Below are 21155 nucleotides of genomic sequence, written 5' to 3'. Positions count from 1 at the left end.
GTCTGGCAGTGCACAGTTGTGTTTGGAGTGGTTTTGGTAGGAGGGAAAGGAGAGGGAGTGGATATTTTTCAGAAACTAGACTACACTTGCTTCTTTCTACAAAATTACCTGCCCCATCTTTAATATCAGTCCTGATGTTATCTATTGTGCAGAATTTAATTTCATGTTTGTTTGCATGTATCCAGAGACTGAAGAGCTAAAAACTATGTTATCCTTAAGGAATTAGGATGCTTTTCTTTATTATTTAGATATGAAACAGTTAATTTATTTTTATAGCATTACAATGAAGATTTAAAAAGGCATTGTTATGAAACCCCTATGGTTATTGGAATGCACAGAACTGACCGATGACCTCAAGATGAAAGAGCTGGTTTCGACTGCAGCAGCCTCAGTCAGGCATGCCAGAACTAAAAATATATATCCCAATTTTTTTTTTTTTTTTTTTTTTGGATTGGCTTTTACACTCTCACTCCCTCACATAAATACAACATCCAGAGAACTGTGACGTGTGTTGACATCAAGTTCATTTTGAGTTTGTGGAGTTAAATTCATCTATGTTTAATGCCATTTGGAATTTAGTTTCTTCCTTTTTGCTTTTCCGATTTGCATCTGGTCAGATGAAGCCAAATTTTGGATTTTTTTCTTTTTTTTAATCACTCTATATTTTCTTTATCTGAGCATGCTGTATTTTTGCGCCTCACCAATCTTGTCTCCAGCTCCTCCCCTCTGGCACCCCTCCTGCCGCTCTTCAGCTCTTCCCGCAGTGAAGTGAGTGAGGCTTTAAAACCCAGTCACACTCAGTCTAACCATGACACGGACTGACAAAATTTGGGGACACCTCGTCTTCCTTTGAAATAGTTTTCCAGAAGAACTTTTAAATTGCACTGAATTAAGTTAATATTTGGAAGGATGTCTAAGCGTTGGCCATGTCATCAGGAGGCTGTGAGCTTGATCCATCCACAGTAGGCCCCCCTCTCTCTCTGAGGGTGGGTAAGGTGGCCCCCGCCAGATGTCGGGGGGCACTGTGTGTGTGATCGGGCAAGACTCGCTGATGGGTGGAATTGGAGAGGACCCTTTTGAGGAGAAAATTTTAAAAACTTGAGGATAAAAAATAAAACATTGGATAAGAATAGATGCAAATACTTTGCTAAAATAAAGCAGGTGTATAATCTTTTTCTTCTACACATCTATCTGCTATGTTCATGAATGAATGAATGAATGAAAGTTAATGGCAGAGGCAACTTTAACACGCATGGAGTTTTTCTCAGGCTGAAGGTGCTTGAAGTCCTGAAAAACTCGAGCCCTGATTTCTGACACCGCAGATCATGAAATGTGCTTTCTTTCCAAAGCAGGGGTTTCTTACAACAGGCACTGAACAGCGCCCCCCTGTAGAGTATTTTGTTAAATATGAGGGACTGTGAGTGAATGAGTGAGTGAGCGAGTGTGTGTGACTGAGTCAGTGTAGGAGTGACTATGAGGGAGTCAATGTGTGAGTGATTGAGTGAACGTGGTTCAGTGAGTGAGTCAACCTGAGTGTCTGTGTGAGTGAGCGAGTGAAGAAGTGCATGCATGTGATTGTCTGTGAATTACTTTGAGTGAATGTATATGAGAGTGAGTGTGCTTGTGTATGAATGATTGAATGTGCGAGTGAGTATGTGAGTGAATGAATTTATGAGAGTGCTTATGGGAATATGAGTGCTCGAATGTGAGTGAGTAAAAGACTGAGTCTGTAAGTGAGCGACTGAGTGAATATGCAGTAAATGTTTGTGTGAACGATTGTTTGAGGGAGGGGTAAATGAGCGAATGATGGATGGATGGATGGATGGGTTCATTGTTAGTTCCTAGAGGTGCTTTGTGTCTTAAAACAGGGAGCTCTGAACTATTTTCAGTTTATTCTGTAAAAGGTGTTGCAAGGCAAGGTGTCCCCAGACCTTTGACAAGAAGTGCATTCCGTCCTCATGAAGGACAGTGTCCATTTGTCCACACTGTATCTGGTTATGCCTCATTTAGAGCTCTGAACCAGTAAGTCAGTTTAAGCCGAAATGAACTGGAACCACCTCAATGCGGACTGAAGGAGCGATCTCTTTGAAAGTAGCATTTCGTGTAATCATCCTCCTGAGACCCTTCAGTGGTCCTCCTGAGAGCTCCACAGACCCCCTCCTCCATGCGGCCTCCTCTGAGAGGGAGAGAGAGAGTGTAGGCCCCCCGGGTTTGAGAGCCGAGCAGCAGATGGAAATAGGCTTTTTTGTTTGTTTGCTTTTGCTGGAGCAGCTTCTGTTTGGTTTCTTTCTGTTTCTTTGAGTGTTGTGTTGTCCAGTGCAGCTGCGCCCACCTTCACAGACCCGTTCTGTTCTCTTCCTTTGCTCCTGTTTCTATTCTGACTGATTTCTCCTGTCTTCCTATCACCCTGCATCCCTTTCCGCACACCTCTGGAACCTCCTTCCCCCTCTCTCCATCTCCCCCATCTTCTCGGCAGGGCGTTTGTGTACCTGAGTAACCTGCTGTATCCTGTTCCTCTGGTGCACCGGGTGGCTATTGTAAGCGAGAAGGGGGAGGTGAAAGGCTTCCTGCGAGTCGCAGTGCAGGCCATCTCAGGTATGAAAGTTCTTTGATTATTGATTATTTTTTTCTCATTAATCCATTACAAATTCGTCACAGAGCAAAGATACAGTATGTTATGAACAGTATGTTTTTCAGTGCAGTTATAAGTGTGGATCTGGGGCCCACCAACACACACACTGCAAAACAAGACTACCCAGTCAGTTTTCTGTGTGTTGAGTCAAAAAAAAGGGATAAAACCAGCCGTTCTGTTTCTGCTCCGTTTCTCCATCAAGTGCAGAGACTTTAGAATTGTCCCACCCACTCGTCTGAGTCTGTTCAATCACTGCGTTTATGTCAGAGCACAAAGACGATGTTAAATGCAGCCAAACAGACACAACAAGCACAGAGAAATAAGAGCACTGAGTAAAAACCGAGAAAATGAGAACTAAACGACTAAAAAATAGAGCTTTGTCCTCACTGCTGTACACTTGGGTCGGGGTGAACAGCAAGCGGCTCATTATCATTTAAAAGAACAGGCGATGAAAGTGGGCATTCTGAACGTGGCTGTTTAGACAGAGGGGAATGCTGCTTAGACCTAAATCTCTTGATGAAAGGACACTCAGTGGCTCTTTAATTTCTCCTCACAGCTGATGAAGAAGCCCCTGATTACGGCTCTGGTGTGCGGCAGTCAGGGACCGCCAAGATCTCATTTGAGGACCAGCAGTTTGAGAAGGTTACAGCTCTTTCATTTGTACTTTACTCTTCCACAGTCATTAACTAATTATTGGTCTGTAATGGAAACCATAGTTGTAATGCAACTCTAATTTGTGTCCGGGTCAGTTTCAGACGGATTCGTGCTCTGGGGGAATGTCCCACTCCAACACGTCTCAGGAGGAACTGCGCATTGTGGAGGGAGAGGGACAGAACTCTGAAATGGGTCTCTCAGCTGATGAAGTCAACAACAACACTTGCACAGGTAAATAACAGTCATTGATAATATTAAAACCAATATTACAACACTATAGGACGATCTGTCTATCTATCTATCTATCTATCTATCTATCTATCTATCTATCTATCTATCTATCATCCTGTCTCTCACTCTGTCTCTCCTCTTTCTCACTGTCTCTCTCACTCTCTGCCTCTCTCTCTCTCTCAGTGGTTGAGGCGTGATGTCTCTCCTGTTGTGTGTGTTCCTGCAGACAGTCCTGATGTCCCTGGGAGCCCAGTGAAGGATCTGGAGAGCTCAGTGGACATGATGCAGGAGAAAACGCTGCAGCACTTGAGGATTGGCAGCACCTTCACCTTCAGAGTCACGGTGCTGCAGGCATCCAGCATCTCTGCTGAATACGCAGATATTTTCTGCCAGTTCAAGTAAGAGCGCCCTCTGGTGTTTCTGCTCAGGTCATCTCAGTGTATGACCTCCATCCTCCTGATGTAATGCATGCAGCAGAAACTACCTAAAAATAAACCCAGTGGTTTATTAATCTGTGTATTGATTCCTCTTTGTATTATTAGGCTGTTTATTCTGAGACAAGTTCATAAGTTTAAGGAGTTTATAGAAAACGTTTTGAAGCTTTTAAAGCTGAATGGTTCTTCCAGCTTTATTCATAGGCATGACGAGGCTTTTTCCACTGAGCCCCTGAAAAACACAGGCCGGGGACCTCCACTGGGCTTCTACCATGTCCAGAATGTAAGTGTGTAATTATTTGTACTAACACAATGACACATATTCAGGAAAAAAAATTTCTTTTACATGATAGATATGTTTCAAACATTGGGAAATTGTCAGCCCTTCATATCTGCTTGGGATCGGTGGTGGAGATCAAAACCTTCAACCCAGTAGATGTAAGGGAGAAATGGGAGTGTTTCAAAACTTATCTGAAGCCTAGCTCAAAGCGTGGTTCATGTTTGTGGTGTTTCAGATTAACGTTGAGGTCACCAAGTCTTTTGTGGAGTACATCAAGAGTCAGCCCATAGTTTTCGAGGTGTTTGGACACTACCAGAAGCAGCCCTTCCCTCCCCTCTGCAAAGACCTGATCAGGTGAGAATGTAGACACAAGGAGATAATGATATAGTTTGTCTGAGTTATGGACATATAGTTTAATGTATCAGTGCTCTATGAATGTAGATGTGTTGACGTATATAACTCCTGTTGTGTTCACAGCCCTCTCCGTCCATCTAGAAGACAGTTCCCTCGAGTGATGCCTTTATCCAAACCAGGTAACCCCTTCTGTGATGGAGTAGACAACATGATGGGCCTCTGATTATTGTATTTGTTTTTAAAGTGATTTAAAATTAGTGTTTAGATCAGAGATCTTCAAATCCAGACATTGGATCCAGGATCCGGGCCAGGAATTTAAATAGGCCAGCTGGTATGACACTATAGCTGCAAATTCTACAGGAACACACCTTAGAGGGGGCACCAGTCCTTCGCAGGGTGACACACACTCACACATTCACTCACACACACACCTTTGGACACTTTTGAGTCGCCAATCCACCTAACAGTGTGTGTTTTTGGACCGCTGGAGGAAACCAGAGTACGTGGAGGAAACCCACGCGAACATGTGGAGAACACACCAAACTCCTCACAGACAGTCACCCAGAGCAGGGCTCGAACAACCCCAGGACCCTACAGCTTTGACAGTGATACTTACTGCTGGCCCTTGCTCCTTGCCAGGCTGCCATTAGAAATTAATATATGTTCTTAATGACTTTCCTGTTTAAATTAAAAGTAAAAAAAAACAAAAAAAAAACAAACAGTAATCAAGTTTATTATGTATTATCATTCATTATTTATGAATTTTGTTATGAGAAAATACTCATCTTCACTAACACCTCTCTCTCTCTCTTTCACACAGTCCCGGCCACTAAACTGAGTGCAATGACCCGCTCTTCTCCCGGACCCTGCCACTGCAAATACGACCTCATGGCCTTCTTTGAGATCTGTGAGCTGGAAGCTAATGGAGAGTGAGTCTGAATCAGTTCTAAACTTCTGTTTAGAAGTTCTGTTTTACATCGTTTCAATCTTCTGATTTTTGCTTCTGCATTTCTCAGCTATATCCCAGCTGTGGTTGACCACAGAGGAGGAATGCCCTGCCATGGGACGTTCCTGTTACACCAGGTAAGCCCTGACCATATTATTAAGGGGAAATATTCCCCCACTTCTCCACAGTGGAAAACAGTTCTGGTTCTTAATGAAACATCTGTGACCTGCTTTGGTCAAAACCCCACAAGACCCATAGCAACTTTCTCCCCGTCTAAACAACCCTGTTCAGAACGCCCGCTTTCAGAGCCTTTTCCTTTAAATGATAATGAGCCGCTCACTGTTCACCCCGACCTGAGCGCACAGCAATGAGGAGCGAGGAGCAGAAGCTCTGGTTTTTAGCTGTTTGTGCTAGGTTCTCTTTCTTCTCCGTTTTTGTTTTCTCATGCTCTTATTTGGCTGCACCCATTATATCTGTTTTGCTGCGTCCTTGCGCTCTCACATAAACCCAGGTGCAGCACTGTAATTGGACATACATGGTCGATCAATTCTAAAGTCTCTGCACTTGATGTTAGAAGCGGAGCAGAATCAGAATGGCTTGTTTTATTCTGTCTTTTCAAATTTAGACAGCACACAGACAACTGATTGGGGGGGAATCTTTTTTAACAGTGTGTGTTGTTGGGCTCCCGATTCCCACGTTAATGAACATGCACCGAACTGGATTTCTTCATATCACCCATTTAATAAGTAATCCAAAGGAATTCTGTGCTTTGCACTGCAAGAAGCTATTACTGGTCCTACGTATGCCTCCCTAGTACTTACTAAATAGTGCATAGTAAGTACTAGATGATAGGCGGTAGGTGTGAACAGTTCAAGGAGCTCTGTACTCATATTTTACATTGCTTCTTCATACTGTTGTTCACATTATCTACATTTTTTGCAGGGCATCCAGAGGAGGATCACAGTGACCATAGCCCATGAGACAGGAAATGATATTGAATGGAAGGAAGTTAAAGAGCTGGTCATTGGTAAGACACTAACTACAGTTTACTACACTCAGATCAGAGAGGGCTAGAACATCACTGTGTGTGTGTGTGTGTGTGTGTGTGTGTGTGTGTACCAGGAAAATCACATTTTGGGGACCAAAACCTGTTAACACACTTACAATGTATCCACTGGAATTAATTTTAAACATTTTAATTTATGTACAACTTCAACTTCTTACTGTACAAAAAATTAATAATCATTATCATATCATTTTTATAAATCATAAATCATTTTTGTAGTGGAATTATTTCAAGTGACATTATTGACGTGATTATGTATCTTATTTATTTGCCTTGGGGCTGCAAACCCCACTTTGGGAACCACTGAGTTAGAGTTAGGTTAGGGTAATGTTAGTATTAGTTATAGAAAATATCAGGGTTAGGGTTTGGGTTGTGTTAGGATTAAGGTTAAGATGACAGTACTATTGGCCAGTGTACGTTGGTGTGAACACGAGTCCATATATTGTCCCCACAACCCACAGAAACAAACGTGTGTATGTGTGTGTGTGTGTGTGTGTGCATATGTGTGTGTGTGTGTGTGAGATTGCTCAGTTTGAAATGACTCAGCTTTTCTTTCGTTCTCCTTCAGGTCGCATCCGTAACACACCCGAAGCAGATGAGACTATCATTGACCCCAACATCCTCTCCCTCAACATCCTGTCTGCAGGCTATATCAGGCCTTCTTACGACGACAGGTATAAATCCATCATCACCTACATCTTAACAGCTCAGGATAAGAGACAAATACATTTTCAGAAAGTCTTCCTGCTGATCCTATACTAACAGCTGTGTACTTGCCTGTAAGGCTTTTTTATACGCAAATATTGTTAAGTGTTAGCTGTTTTAATTTAAAAAAATTATTCAAATTTTTTATTTATAAAATCCCTAAAATTCCCTTTAACGTTCTCTGAATGTGTAATTCCAGCATCCTAACACTTGTCTAATTCTCTAACACTGTATTTCTCGCTTCTTCTCTCAGCGTGTCCTTGGGAATTGACCATAGGTATTTTTTCTTTTTCCGTTACTCTGTTAATCTGCACTTTCATTCTTACAATTTTTAGAAAATGCCTGAAACAAAGATCATAATTAATAAAGCTGCTCAAAGGTTGACATTGTCTTCAATCATTCCTTTGGGACGTTCTGCAGGACGTTTTACCGCTTCGAGGCAGCGTGGGACAGCTCCATGCACAACTCTCTGCTCCTGAACCGGGTCACACCTTACGGAGAGAAGATCTTCATCACTCTCTCAGCTTACCTGGAGGTGAGTGGAGTCTTTCTCCAGTTATTTTCCTCTGGTAAGACATGCTGCTGAGAACATAAGAAACCCCAGATTCATAACTTTGACTGTTGATTTATCATTAATTTCATTAATCAGTGAATAATGGAGCTGGGTTTCTCTGCTTCTTTGCTTAAAGTCTAAGCACCACTTAATGGACCTCCATGAATATTTCACATTATTTTAGTTACTGACATATATAAGTATGAATTAAAATGAAAATAGCATGCTTAATTTGCTTTAAAACTGACAATTTTATTAAATTGACGGAAAAACCCAAGCTCACTACGGAAATTTTTGAACGCAACCATGACGTCACTGGTGGACAACAGCTGAACAACGCCGCAGTAAAACACCTTTATGACTGACTGTTATGACAGTATCTAGCTAGCTAAATAACAAACATTATTCATGACAATAGCCTAGCAATAAGCTAAACTCAAATTTAGAGGTACCGTTATTGTAAATGTGATCAAAATCGAACCTGAATTCATCAGACACTATAAACCTCTGTAATGCAACTACGTAGCCTAGTATAATGAGCCACCAAGTTTAGCAAGTCAAGCTAACGTTAACTAACACCCAACTAAAACAGACGAAGTAAGTGTAATTACCCTGTTTACCATGTTGAAACAATGGTTTCAACATAACATTATTCTTTCATGAGTTATTTACAAGTTTCTGACTACTTATAAAATGTGTTCAAAGTGCTGCCCATTGTGTTGGATTGTCAATGCAACCTTCTTCTCCCACTCTTCACACACTGATAGCAACACCGCAGGAGAAATGCTAGCACAGGCTTCCAGTATCCGTAGTTTCAGGTGCTGCACATCTTGATGGTATGGTGTGGTACAAAGATAGTGGGGTCATTCTTCATCAATGGAAACCTCAAGGCCACTGGATATGTGAAATTGCTACATGATGATCAGTTTTCCTCTTCATGCACTGAAGCTGGCACGTTCCCTGAGTTTTTCCAGCAAGATGGTACACCACCACATTATGGGTGTCACAGACGAGCATTCCTAGATGAATAGTATCCTGGAAAGTGGATTGGTCATCATGGGCCAGTCGAATGGCCCCCAAGGTCTCCCGATCTGACCCCCTTAGACTTTTATCTTTGGGGTCATCTGAAGGCAATTGTCTATGCTGTGAAAATACGAGATGTACAGCACCTGAAACTGGATACTGGAAGCCTGTGCTAGCATTTCTCCTGCGGTGTTGCTATCAGTATGTGAAGATGTGTCACATGACCCATTGAAAAAACAAAAGTTGCATCCAAAATGGCCAACTTCAAAATGGCCGCCATGGTCACCACCCATCTTGAAAAGTTTCCCCCCTCCCATATATTAATGTGCCACAAACAGGAAGTTAATGTCACCAACCATTCCTATTTTATCAAGGTGTATCCATATAAATGGCCCACCTTGTATATTGTTTTAAACCATAAGTTTTCATCCACCCTGTAGGAATAACATTCGCCTCCTCTGAGGGTTTTTTCATTAAATAAAACGTGCTACGTGACATTTACCATAAAAATACAAAGTCTGTATATTTTATTATTCTGTTATTTTAAATAGATTCTACATTCAGAAATGTGAATGCCGGTTCTACTTCATTAGGTAGGAGGGTGAGAGCAAGCATGGGCTTCCTCCGAGAAATAGTTGTCAATACATCTTCAGACTGCCATAACACCACTGGACAGCTTAATGTCCTGGAGGAGAGTGTCAACTTCCCAGATCTCTCACATTATCTGACACCCGCTCTGGCACTCACACACTGTGATAAAGCATACTTGGGGGCCATTCCACCCACCCAGAGAGTAATACCAGGTGGCTGAACATATTTAAATACTGCATTGTTACTGTACATATGCTGATTTTTAGTCACTAATATTAATAGTAACAGCATAATGAACCATTCTTCTAACTGACATCTTTACATTTATAGATCCTAATCTATTTTGCAGATGGTAGCACAAGCAATCAATGTGATGAAATAAAATTTACATAGCACTTGTCACCATTTGATTTTGTTCAAATAAATCATAGGCCACAGGCTATTGCTCAAAGCATAGTATTTTAGTAAGAACAGGATGCCTGTCTTTAATAGTTTTTTTTTTTTGCGAGTGTTTGCACTCAGCTCACTTCTAAAAATATCCCACTGTCACAGCTGTGGAGATGTCCTTGTGGATTAAAGTTTCTTCTCTGAAATCATCTTTTTTGTATCTCTCAGATGGAGAACTGCTCTCAACCTACGGTCATCACCAAGGACTTCTGCATGGTCTTCTACTCCAGAGACGCCAAGCTCCCTGCGTCTCGCTCCATCCGTAACCTCTTCAGCACCGGAGTCCTGAGACCCTCTGAGAGGTTTGGACTGTTGACCATTTTTATACTTTTTTTTACATTTATTAATACTCTTTTTATTCATTTTTAGTTATTAACATGTAATTGTTAAGTTCAGATTAAGATGCTGTAGCTACTATGAAACCATTATCCAGTTATGAGAGTGAGGAATTGAATTGCAGTTTGCACGCTGCCCTTAGGTCTTATAGGGATAGCTGATCCATGTGAACCCTTAAACTGCAGGCTTAATATTCACTTGAATTTATGAGTTAAAGCAACATTATGTAGCATGTTTACCTTAAAATGAATGCTTGAAAATCATTGTGATGCTGCAATGACCTGTAAAAGGGAGAATAGAGTCTCTGTTGTTGCTACTCCAGGCTCCAGAATTTCATGACTGTGCTGTAAATATGAATTACACTATTGAACTTTAGGGGGCGCTCAGGAGATACCAACAAAAAACCTAGCCTAACATGTTGTTTTAACATTCAAGTACTAAAATTATTATGATAATTATATGGAATTTATGCATCACATAATGGCCCTTTTTGAAGGGGATCATCAGAATTTAATGACATTCACAGTTGTGTTGTTTACGACAGAGTACTGACAGCTTGTGTGTTTGTGTTCTTCAGTAATCGTGTGACTGGGGTGTATGAGCTCAGCCTGTGTCACCTGGCAGATGCTGGGAGTCCAGGTAGGAAATGCACTACAGAAGAAAATATGCATTGACTCCCATGTCTTTTTAGACCTGTCCTCACAACTCTGGCCCTGCCCCATCAAACCACATCTACTATTTGTGTAGATGAACCACATCTACCTTGATCGACATATGTTTTCTTACATTCAACTTGTGTTAAAGTCCTCTAGTTCTTCATCAATGACCAGTTTTTGGACATAAAGCCACTCTTGCATGGATATTATTGGGTGGTCCTGTGGTTAGAAACTGAACAGTATTTAATGTGATAGTGTTCCTAATTTTGAAGATAGTGAGATTATCTTCGGCTTTGTGTGTTTTTTAACGCAGGTATGCAGAGGAGGCGTCGGAGGGTGCTGGACACCTCAGTGGCGTACGTACGTGGGGAGGAGAACCTGGCCGGCTGGAGGCCCCGCAGTGACAGCCTGATCCTGGACCATCAGTGGGAGCTGGAGAAGCTCAGCCTCTTGCAGGAGGTACCAGCACCGAGGGCCTTGTCTCTGCAGATATGGCAGTGATGAAACATCTCAGATGTGTTTATTACTGCATTACTGTAATGGTGTGTGTGTGTGTGTGTGTGTGTGTGTGTGTGTGTGTGTGTGTGTGTGTGTAGGTTGAGAAGACGAGACACTACCTGCTGCTGAGAGAGAAGCTGGAAGCCTCTCTGCTGTTCGGTCAGGATTCTCTGTGCAGCAAAGACCTGATGGACTCTCCTAAAACCCTCAGTCCCTGCCTTGCTCCAGCAGGCATCCTGGGCCTGGACAGCCCCAACGAGAGGCAGAAGGAACTGGCTGCCAAGGTGACCACCACTCACTTTGCACAGTGCGGTTAGGCTGCGTTGATTATTAGCGTCCAGCATTACCTTCTTAAAGGCAAAGTAGATTATTCTTGAGAACTACTGTGCTCACAGCAAAACAAACTCCCCCTGTTTGCATTCAGAAGGTCTGCATCTTTTAAGGTGGAACAGTATGTGTGAATATGAAACAGGACTATTGCTCATTTGTAACTCAAGCTGTTAAGTTTTGTAGCACTTTTAAGTTTAATTTTGTAACATTTTTAAGTTTTGTAGTCTTTACTTTCTTGCAGTTAGCGCTCTCTGGAATTTGGAGTCAGTTCCACCTTAAGTGATTCGAAGCAGCAAAAATAAGTCAATTGTAGCCACCTATGCAGAAGGAATGGAGCAACATCCTCAAAAATGTTTATGCTTTTTAACATTCAGAGGTCTCTCCTCTGCCCAAATGCCTCCTGATGCCAATTCTCGACTATAGCTCAGCCAGAGACCCTTAGTTTTTTCTCCATTTTCTGTGCCAGGGCTGTGTACACACACAGGAGCTTTTTCCAACATCTAAACTGACTGCAGAGGATTATATGCCTGGCCCACACTACAGGATTAAGGGGCTGATTTTGAAGTTTATGGTTTTGGGTAATTTTTATGGTTTCACTGCAATCCGCCATGTTTCTTTTGCGATGTAGCAGTTCACGAGAAACTCCCACAAGGTTTCGAACAGCGGAGTAGTCTGTCGGCAGTGAGCAGTCTGAAAGTGTGTGGTGTTTCATTCAGGGCAGACTGTGTAGTGTGTGGACTTTGAGGAATAACTATCAAGCACAGAAAACCTCTGAAAAAATGTCTTTATATGTGGGGTGTCTCACATTTTCAAGTTGATTGAGATTTTTAAAACCACGTTTTGTGGGCCAGGCATTATTAGAACCCCCTTACTTGTACTTCCACTGACTGGAAGCAGTCCAGTATTATTTGAGGTTATCGTCCAATTCCTAGTTTTAAAGGGTTAATAAATACTTCATTATGTTAAATCACGGGTGCTGTTGCTTTTACAAATCCACACAATCAAGAAGAACATCTGGTAACACACTTTGTTCTTCACTCGCTCACAACACATTTACTACTTTTTTAAAAGTACATAATTTTACAGTATATATGTTTTTGTGTTTATTGAAATTATATGTAAGGACTGGCGCCCCCTACAGGGTGTGTTCCCGCCTTGCGCCCAGTGATACTGGGTAGGCTCCAGACCCAGCATGACCCTGAATTGGATAAGCCGTTTCAGGCAATGAATATATGAATGAAATTATATATACTTTTATACAAGCACATCACTATTTTCAGAGGATAAATTATGTAAAATAATAATATAAAGCTTAATTTGCCTAAGACTTTTGCCCAGTCCTCTTTATCAGAGTTTCTACACACTGCTGTGTCACTGCTGAGTGGAGAGCAGCCCACCACCTTCTATACCTCCACATTCTAGAACTTTATATTAACTAGGGTTTAACTCTCTCTCTCTCTCTCTCTCTCTCTCTCTCTCTCTCTCTCTCTCTCTCTCTCTCTTCCACAGTGTCTGCGACTTCTCATGCACACCTTCAACAGGCAGTACAGCCAGGTGAGCAGCAGTGCCAGTGAGAGCAAGGTGAGACTTTACCGCTTCTGACTCCCCAACCGCGGGCCTTGCCTCATCCCCCATTCATAAAGAGCGGCTCTCTATCTGCCCTTCCTTTCTGTCTCATCCAGATAGTGGTTAGAAAACCTTCTTTCTCTCTCTCTCCTTCACACAGAGCAGCTCAGCGCTCGCTCTTCTGCTCTGCCGTGTTCAGACAGAGCCGATCTTCCACCAGCTCTTCCTCCCTGCCTCATTACGAATGGCTCATCCATTAGCTCATTTTGGAACATAATGGTGGCCTCACACTTCTCTCATTCACTCATCTGGAGTAGAGACACTGTATTCCTTGCCCCCCCTCTCCCTTTGGTCCCTGAGACCAGCTGCAAGCCCTTTTGCCTGCCTGCCTGCATTCCTAGCCTTTCATGACTATTCTTGTAGTTGGGTCTAGGGTGAGCACTAATGTGGTCTGACTGAGTCATTGATAGACTCCTGTCAGAGCTGTTTTCTATTTTGTGATATATTTCTTTGCTTTTGACTGTATGTGTGTGTTTTTGTGTGTGTGTGTGTGTGTGTTTCTATTTGTATGTATGTGTGTGTGTGAGATAGCTGTCTGAGATATCAGCATCCCTGCTTAGAGATAGCTCATCTTCAACTCTGAACACACTAACCCCATCTACTACCTGTCCATCACTGGTGGATGGTCACTACAGCCAAACTGACCTCAGGTAAGTCTCTATTTTTATGTATTAAAGGGAAATATTCCTCTCTTCTCCACAGTGGAACACAGATCTGATTCTTAAAGAAACGTCTGACCTGCTTTGGCCAAAACTCCACAAGCCCAACAGCAGCCTTCTCCCACTGTTTAAACAGCCCTGTTCAGAACGTCTGCTTTCAACCTGACCTGAGTGCACAGCAGTGCAGAACGTGGAGCAGAAGCGCTGGTTATTAGCTGTTTTTGCTCAGTTCTCTTTCTTCTCAGTTCTTGTTTTCTCCGTTTTTATTTAGTGCTCTTACGTTTTTCTCCGCACTCATTGTGTTTTGCTGCGTTTAACCTTGGCTGTTTCCCAATACAAAGTACGTCAAGTTCAAACTGCAGTATTTGGTAGTACAAACTTGGCGAGTTCAAACTTCAGAGGACGCTGTGGTCGTTACGTAAATGGAAAGTTGGCGTACTTGATGAATCACCTTCTTCATGGAGCGAAAAAATGTATAGTGCCGAGGTTGGTGCGAAATGTATTCTGGGATATCTGATTCTCAGGTCTACAGAAGTCACATCCCAGTACATCATCGAAATTATTGGCGGAGCAAAAACACATCCGTGTATTTAAACTGCACTTGGCTATATGTGGGTTTTTAAATGGAACAGTACTTGGGCTGAGACTGATGACGTTTCCCAAGAATATGAGAACAAAAGTACAGACAAGAACACGTATTGAGAAATGGCTATTATCTTTACACTCTAACATAAACACAGCTCCAGCACTGTGGTTGGACACATTCAGACAAAAGGGTGGCAGTATTCTTGTGGTGATATGCTGCTCTTTATTGAGAATTATGATCAAGGTTTGATGGGGAAAAAAATAATAATTTCAATTAAAACATTAAAAAAATAATTTCTTTAAGTAAGTGTTTTGTGTGTGTGTGTGTGTGTGTGTGTGTGTGTGTGTGTGTGTTCTGCAGGAGTTCAGAGACTCATTCTGGAGCCTCCAGTCCTGATCTGGATCCGTTCAGCCCTGAAGAGAGAAAACCCCGAACCTGCACCTTTGTCCCGAACATCCAGGAGATCCGTGTCAGGTATCAAGGCTTAGGCTCCAGACAGTAATCGAGGGACATCATGAACATCATCTCTGTCCAATTAAAAACCTTTATCTCCATTCTTGTGAATTTTTAGTTTACTACTACTATCATTTAAACACAGCAGCTCTTTAACAATTGACTTCCATTGAAATTTAAAAAGTTTTTCTGCTTCTCCTGTAAAGTTACTATTTTAGAGATATGTGGTTTTTTTTTTTTATTAATGATGTTCGATACCACTGATTTCCTCGTAACAGCGATACCGGTCCAATACTTTGTGCAAATATACCTAATTTGTGTGGTAAATCTAAAAAGAAGTAGTGTATTTCATGTATTTCTGTGATATACACTTTATTACTCCAAACTCATGCAGTTATTTGTTGAAGCATGTATTTATTTCGTTACTTATTTTATAGCCATATTTATTGATTTTAACTTTATTCATTTAAGCAACAGTATGCTGCTGCGCTTACGCATTACGCACATACCTTGGTGGAAGAAAAAGTAGTTCCCACCATCCCGTATCATTTGACAAGGCAGAATAGAGCCTCAGTCGTTGGTACTCCAGGCTCAGTACTGCAGAATTTGAACTATGGAACTTTTGAAGGAAGGTAGGAAACCACCTACCATATCCTCCCTCTAGATTTCAGGATTTTGCTGTAAAAGTGAATGACATTCTGCACCCGTAGCAGGAGCAAAAACACAAAACCCTGTGAGTGAAACTGAGAGTCAAACAGTGGGTCCCTGTGAGACCAATCCGACGTATTACTCTGCTGTTGCTTTTCCAGTCCCATTGTGTCAAAGAAAGGTTACCTCCACTTCCTGGAGCCGCACACCTCTGGCTGGGTGAAGCGCTACGTGGTAGTGCGGCGACCCTACGTCTACCTGTACCGCAGTGAGAGAGACAGTGTGGAGAGGGCCATCATTAACCTGTCCTCTGCACAGGTGGAGTACAACGAGGACCAGCACACCATTCTGAGGGTGAGTCACGACTAGCAAGAAGCTCTATTTACACCCAGCACAGTGAGTAGTGTGTGTGTGTGTGTGTGTGTGTGTGTCTCAAGATAAAACTCACAAGCTTCTGCTGAAATAGAGGGGTGTATAAAATGTACTGTGTGGGCGGAGCCTATCTCCAGCAGCCAATCTCTAGTTCGACATCATAGTTAAAGTCTGATTTCCCTGTCTCATTTCTGTTTACAGACTCCAAACACGTTCGCTGTTTGCACTGAGCATCGTGGCATTCTTCTCCAGGCCGGCAACGACAAAGAAATGCATGACTGGCTGTATGCCTTTAACCCACTGCTGGCTGGAACCATCAGGTACATGCACTGCCCCCTCTGTGTTTACACACTGTCCCCAAATGTGTTATTTATTTATTGTGGGGACTTTGAAAAGTGAAGAGTAACCCCACTGATGCTACTTCTCGATTGTTCTTTGCCTTCGTCTCACTCAAAGTTGCTCTCTCTCTCTCTCTCTCTCTCTCTCTCTCTCTCTCTTTCTCTCTCTCTCTCTCTCTCTCAATCCTCTCAGGTCTAAACTCTCCAGGAAAAAATCTCCCTCGATGAGGATGTGAGAGGAGACTCTTCCCATCTGTAAAGTCCTGTTTTATCCCAACAGGCTCCTGTGGTGTACATAGATCATGTGAAGAGCGCCCCCTGCCTGCCCTCCTCAATACTGCCTCCCGCCTGCCTCCCCAACCACAGAATGTGTGTGAGAGTGTGGGTACGTTTTAGTAAACTGGTGTAAGCAAGTGTGAATGTATAGGACCCGCTTTTAGCCAAATAATAACTCAGTTCATAAGTACTGTAACTCTCCACAAACCCCACCCCACCCCATGCCCCCCCCCCCAACCTGACCCCACCCAACCCCACTCATCCAGCTCCTGCTTATTAGTGATTACTCTAGGAAAAGAGCATCCTACAAAAAGCCCCTTTTAAAATGTAAAGGGTTTAGCTGCTGTGTAAAAGGCAGTGCCGTGCTCCGCTTACGCTCTGTGCTTCTGCAGGTCAATGTCAAGTGCTTTTTTTCCCTGAGCTTCTGTAGATTCCTGTTGTTTTGATCGCACTCTTGCACAGTGAGAGAGTACAGAGCTGCTCTTACAGAGTGGTTTTCATGTTCTGGGTGGAATAGGACGGTAGGACGAGTTACCGGGCTGAAAATAATCAGCCCGAAAGAGGATCTGTCACCAGGAAAACAGTCCAAACACAAACGTTCAGCATCTTCACCTGGATTTATGATGTAACATAATTTTTTTATATTTTGCTTTCTGTTTGTTTAGTCAGTAATTTTAATATATTTTATTTGACAATTTTGCATTGCACTTTTGAATTGAAGCTTTCAATTATTAATGTGTTAATAACTTGATTTGCACAAGGTATTTTTATTTGCTGCTAAGGAAAGCTCGCTTGATGTTATCACTTTTTACGCACAATTCATAATCAGACTTTCAACCACAAGCTAAAGGTTTGTTAACACACCTGGACAAAGAGGTTATTAGGGACATGTCCCATCCTACAGTTAAAATCACTTTTAAATCATGGTCAGATGTATGTTTATTGCGTAGCTCTTGTTGTGTTGTGTTAGTGTTTGCTTTAAGAGTTATTTATCCCTGAGGCGGGCATGTTAACCACTCTCCTGGCCTTTAAACTGACTCCACAGGTTGTATCTACCTGTGCTGAACTGTGGTCAGTCCTCACCTGATGGGAGCTTCTATCCAGATCCGGTTTCAGTGTTACAGTTTTTGGAACGAGAAGCCCACTCGTGCCCTCGAAATCCGTGCAGCTTCAACCGAAGGTTTTGAGCTTAACCCTGAGCCAGACAGACATGCATTTAAACAAATTGAACATGGTTTATTTAACGGGCACGAATATGGATCTGTACGAATCAAGACTATGAGACTAAAAATGAGAATGGATGAAGCAATGGGGAGACTTGGAAATGACTTGGAAGACTATATCGAAATATGAAACAACTAGGTTTGGGTGAAGGACCCCCCCTCCCCTCTGTAAACCCTGCTCTCATTTTCCTTTTCCCTGTCCCATTGCTTCCCACCTGACTGTTCTCTCTTGTCAAACAGCAGGGGGAACCAGCTCCCACGCACACAGCATCACCACCTAGGATGCCTCCCTGACTCAAGCTTCCTTTCAGGACTGGTCCCTGATCTCAAACATTACAGAAGTTTCCATTCCAGGTTCAAAACCTTGTTTTCTGACCGTGACGATATCAGAGACATCCTGTATTTCTGCTTAGAGGGTCTTGATTCATGGATAACCTGCTTGTGCTGGAGAATGACCAACCAGTCGTTCTTCATAGCTCCCACTATTTGTGGAGTAAAACTTGGATTGTGTGCCTTGGGCCAGCCAACCCTTAGAGCACCATTCTGAAGGATCCACAAGCACAGGCAGGTTCTGAGGTGATGAAGATCCTCTGTCTGATATCGGCACACTGGAGTACAAAAATAAAATATGCTTCAGCAAGTGCTCAGAAGAAGAAGGGCGAGGACTTGATTTGTTGTACAGTTTGAAGGCGATGCCTCGCGGTGCTCTGGTCAAGTACTGTCCATTTTCCTTTGGTTTATCTCTTGGACAATACTATATATATCATTATATACACAGAATGATCACTGGATATCTCTTGTTTCTATGCTCATTGTCCATTCTCTCAGCTCCACTGACCACACAGGACCATTGTGTAGTTCTACAATTACAGGCTGTTGTCCATATGTTGCTCTGCATACATTGTTAGCCCCTTTCCTCCTGTCCTTCAATGCTCAGGACCCCAAAAGAGCAGATGTGATGTGGGTGGTGGGTCATTCTCAGCATTGCAGTGACACTGACGTGGTGTTAGTGTGTGTTGTGCTGGTACGAGTGGATCAGACACAGCAGTGCTGCTGCAGTTTTTAAAGCCCCCAGTATCACTGCAGGACAGAATAGTCCATCAACCAAAAACATGCAGCTGACAGTGTCCTGTGTCCACTGATGTAGGACTAGAGGACGGCCATACACACACTGTCTGTTTGATGACTTTACATCTACAAGGTGGACCAACAAGGTAGAAGTGTCTAACAGAGTGAACAGTGAGTGGACAAAGATTTTAAAAACTCCAGCAGCACTGCTGTGTCTGATCCACTCGTACTAGGACAACACACTCTGATCCACCACTTAAATCATTCCTGCTCTGTGGGGGTCCTGAGCGTTACAGAACAGAGGAGGCGTGGGGACAAGAAAGTATGCAGAGCAACTACAGCCTGTAATTGTAGAACGGCAGAGTGCTCTTGTGTGGTCAGTGGAGCTGAGAGAGTGAACAGTGGGTGTAGAAACAAGGTGGGTGTTTCTAATCCAGTGATCGCAAAGTGTATATAGCATTATATAAATGAAAAGTATGTGTACATGTGAAGGCATGCTGTATATAGTCATCCAACTCTTTAAAACCTAATGCATTAAAGCTGATGTACCTCTGTACAGTAGAATATCAGTAGCATTTTCATGAGGATCTGAGTTAGGACAGTTTGTAGGTCAGAAACACGCCATGAATCATGCACGCAACCCTCAAACTGCTCTCCAGAGAAAGGATTTTCAGGAGTGCAGCGTATCCACATCATCCCCTACAGCACAGACCTGTATCTGGTGTCTTTCTCTCTCTCTCTTTGTCTATTTTCTCTCTCTGCGCATTTCTCCAACTCCCAGTGGACTCTGTTAATACACCCTTTGAAAACATCTCCCGAAGAACATCCTACATTCATGGATTCATCCTGTCATATCTTGCAGTATAACCCCCATCCTCTCCAGGACAGCGTCCTGTGACTAAACCGCATCTCCTGTAACCGCTTCTTCATCTGGGCTGTGTATATAAACCACACTGTGGCCGATCTGGTGCGCAGGTGTAATCTCTTTATACCGTCGGTGGATGTAGGCTGTGATGTACTCAGTGCTCAAGTTCTTTGAGTCTTGGACCTGTGTCTTCTGTCTGTGGACACTTAACACTTTGGTGGACGTGAAATAAATGTGTGACACAACCATTTCGGTCTCTATCCTTTTGTCTGTCTGAATATCTCTTTTTCTCAGTAAGAGTTTTTGAAGCTGTGTTGATATTATTTCTCAGTAAAACTCTGTCCTCCTGCAGCTGCAGACTTTACAGCGATGTGCCGGTGTGCCCTGGATGTTTAAATAACACCCACGATTGCACAACACAATTCTGACTCTGCATTTAATTCATCAGTGACAGTGAACACACACACACACATACACACACTCAGACACACTCTGGTGTACTAGGAGCAGTGAGCACACACACTCCTGCAGCGGCAGCTAGCCACAAATGTTTCCCATTTCGCTAAACCTATGGACAGTTCCACACACTCACCCAGCCACTCTCTTTTACACACACACACACACACACGGACAGTTTAAAACATTCATCCAGTCACTCTTTCACACACTCACATACATACACAGACACATATACACACACTCACACACTAGTGTACTAGGAGCAGTGAGCACACACATTCCTGCAGCGGCAGCTAGCCACAACTGTTTCCCATTTCGCAAAACACATGGAAAGTTTCACACACTCACCCAGCCACTCCCTTTTACAGACACATCTATGGACAGTTTCACACACGCACACACCTATAGACAGTTTCACACACTTACCCAGTCACTCACACATGCAAACACACCTATGGACAGTTTCTCTCTCACACACACACACACACACACATGGACAGTTTCTCACACACACCTATAGACAGTTTCTCACACTCGCGCACACATAAGACACACACACACACACCTATAGACAGTTTCACACACTCACCCAGTCACTCACACATGCAAACACACCTATGGGCAGTTTCTCACACACATACACACACCTATGGACAGGTTCACACACACACACACACACACATGGACAGTTTCTCACACACACCTATAGACAGTTTCTCACACACACGCACACATAAGACACACACACACACACCTATAGACAGTTTCACACACTCACCCAGTCACTCACACATGCAAACACACCTATGGACAGTTTCTCACACACATACACACACCTATGGACAG

At 42.8% G+C, this 21155-nt stretch overlaps 1 protein-coding gene across 1 annotated transcript in view; it reads left to right on the top strand.

Annotated features, from left to right (window-relative positions):
• kif1ab (kinesin family member 1Ab) overlaps nt 1-16923 on the top strand; it is a 44733-nt gene extending 27810 nt beyond the window's left edge. Inside the window, exons 26-48 of the mRNA XM_066662123.1 lie at nt 2477-2595; nt 3189-3274; nt 3382-3517; nt 3744-3915; nt 4144-4234; nt 4467-4585; nt 4709-4764; nt 5406-5514; nt 5602-5668; nt 6474-6558; nt 7166-7271; nt 7556-7579; nt 7723-7837; nt 10085-10218; nt 10830-10891; nt 11222-11367; nt 11505-11690; nt 13246-13317; nt 13894-14012; nt 14968-15081; nt 15870-16062; nt 16282-16400; nt 16612-16923. Of these exons, the coding sequence (XP_066518220.1) occupies nt 2477-2595; nt 3189-3274; nt 3382-3517; nt 3744-3915; nt 4144-4234; nt 4467-4585; nt 4709-4764; nt 5406-5514; nt 5602-5668; nt 6474-6558; nt 7166-7271; nt 7556-7579; nt 7723-7837; nt 10085-10218; nt 10830-10891; nt 11222-11367; nt 11505-11690; nt 13246-13317; nt 13894-14012; nt 14968-15081; nt 15870-16062; nt 16282-16400; nt 16612-16654 (2473 nt within the window). The 3' untranslated portion in view covers nt 16655-16923. The remainder of the gene's footprint in view (nt 1-2476; nt 2596-3188; nt 3275-3381; nt 3518-3743; nt 3916-4143; nt 4235-4466; nt 4586-4708; nt 4765-5405; nt 5515-5601; nt 5669-6473; nt 6559-7165; nt 7272-7555; nt 7580-7722; nt 7838-10084; nt 10219-10829; nt 10892-11221; nt 11368-11504; nt 11691-13245; nt 13318-13893; nt 14013-14967; nt 15082-15869; nt 16063-16281; nt 16401-16611) is intronic.
• The last annotated feature ends 4232 nt before the right edge of the window (nt 16924-21155 follow it).

Source organism: Hoplias malabaricus, chromosome 1 (genome assembly GCF_029633855.1).
Source record: "Hoplias malabaricus isolate fHopMal1 chromosome 1, fHopMal1.hap1, whole genome shotgun sequence".
Lineage (NCBI taxonomy): Eukaryota > Metazoa > Chordata > Actinopteri > Characiformes > Erythrinidae > Hoplias > Hoplias malabaricus.
This window is presented reverse-complemented; position numbering and strand designations above follow the sequence as displayed.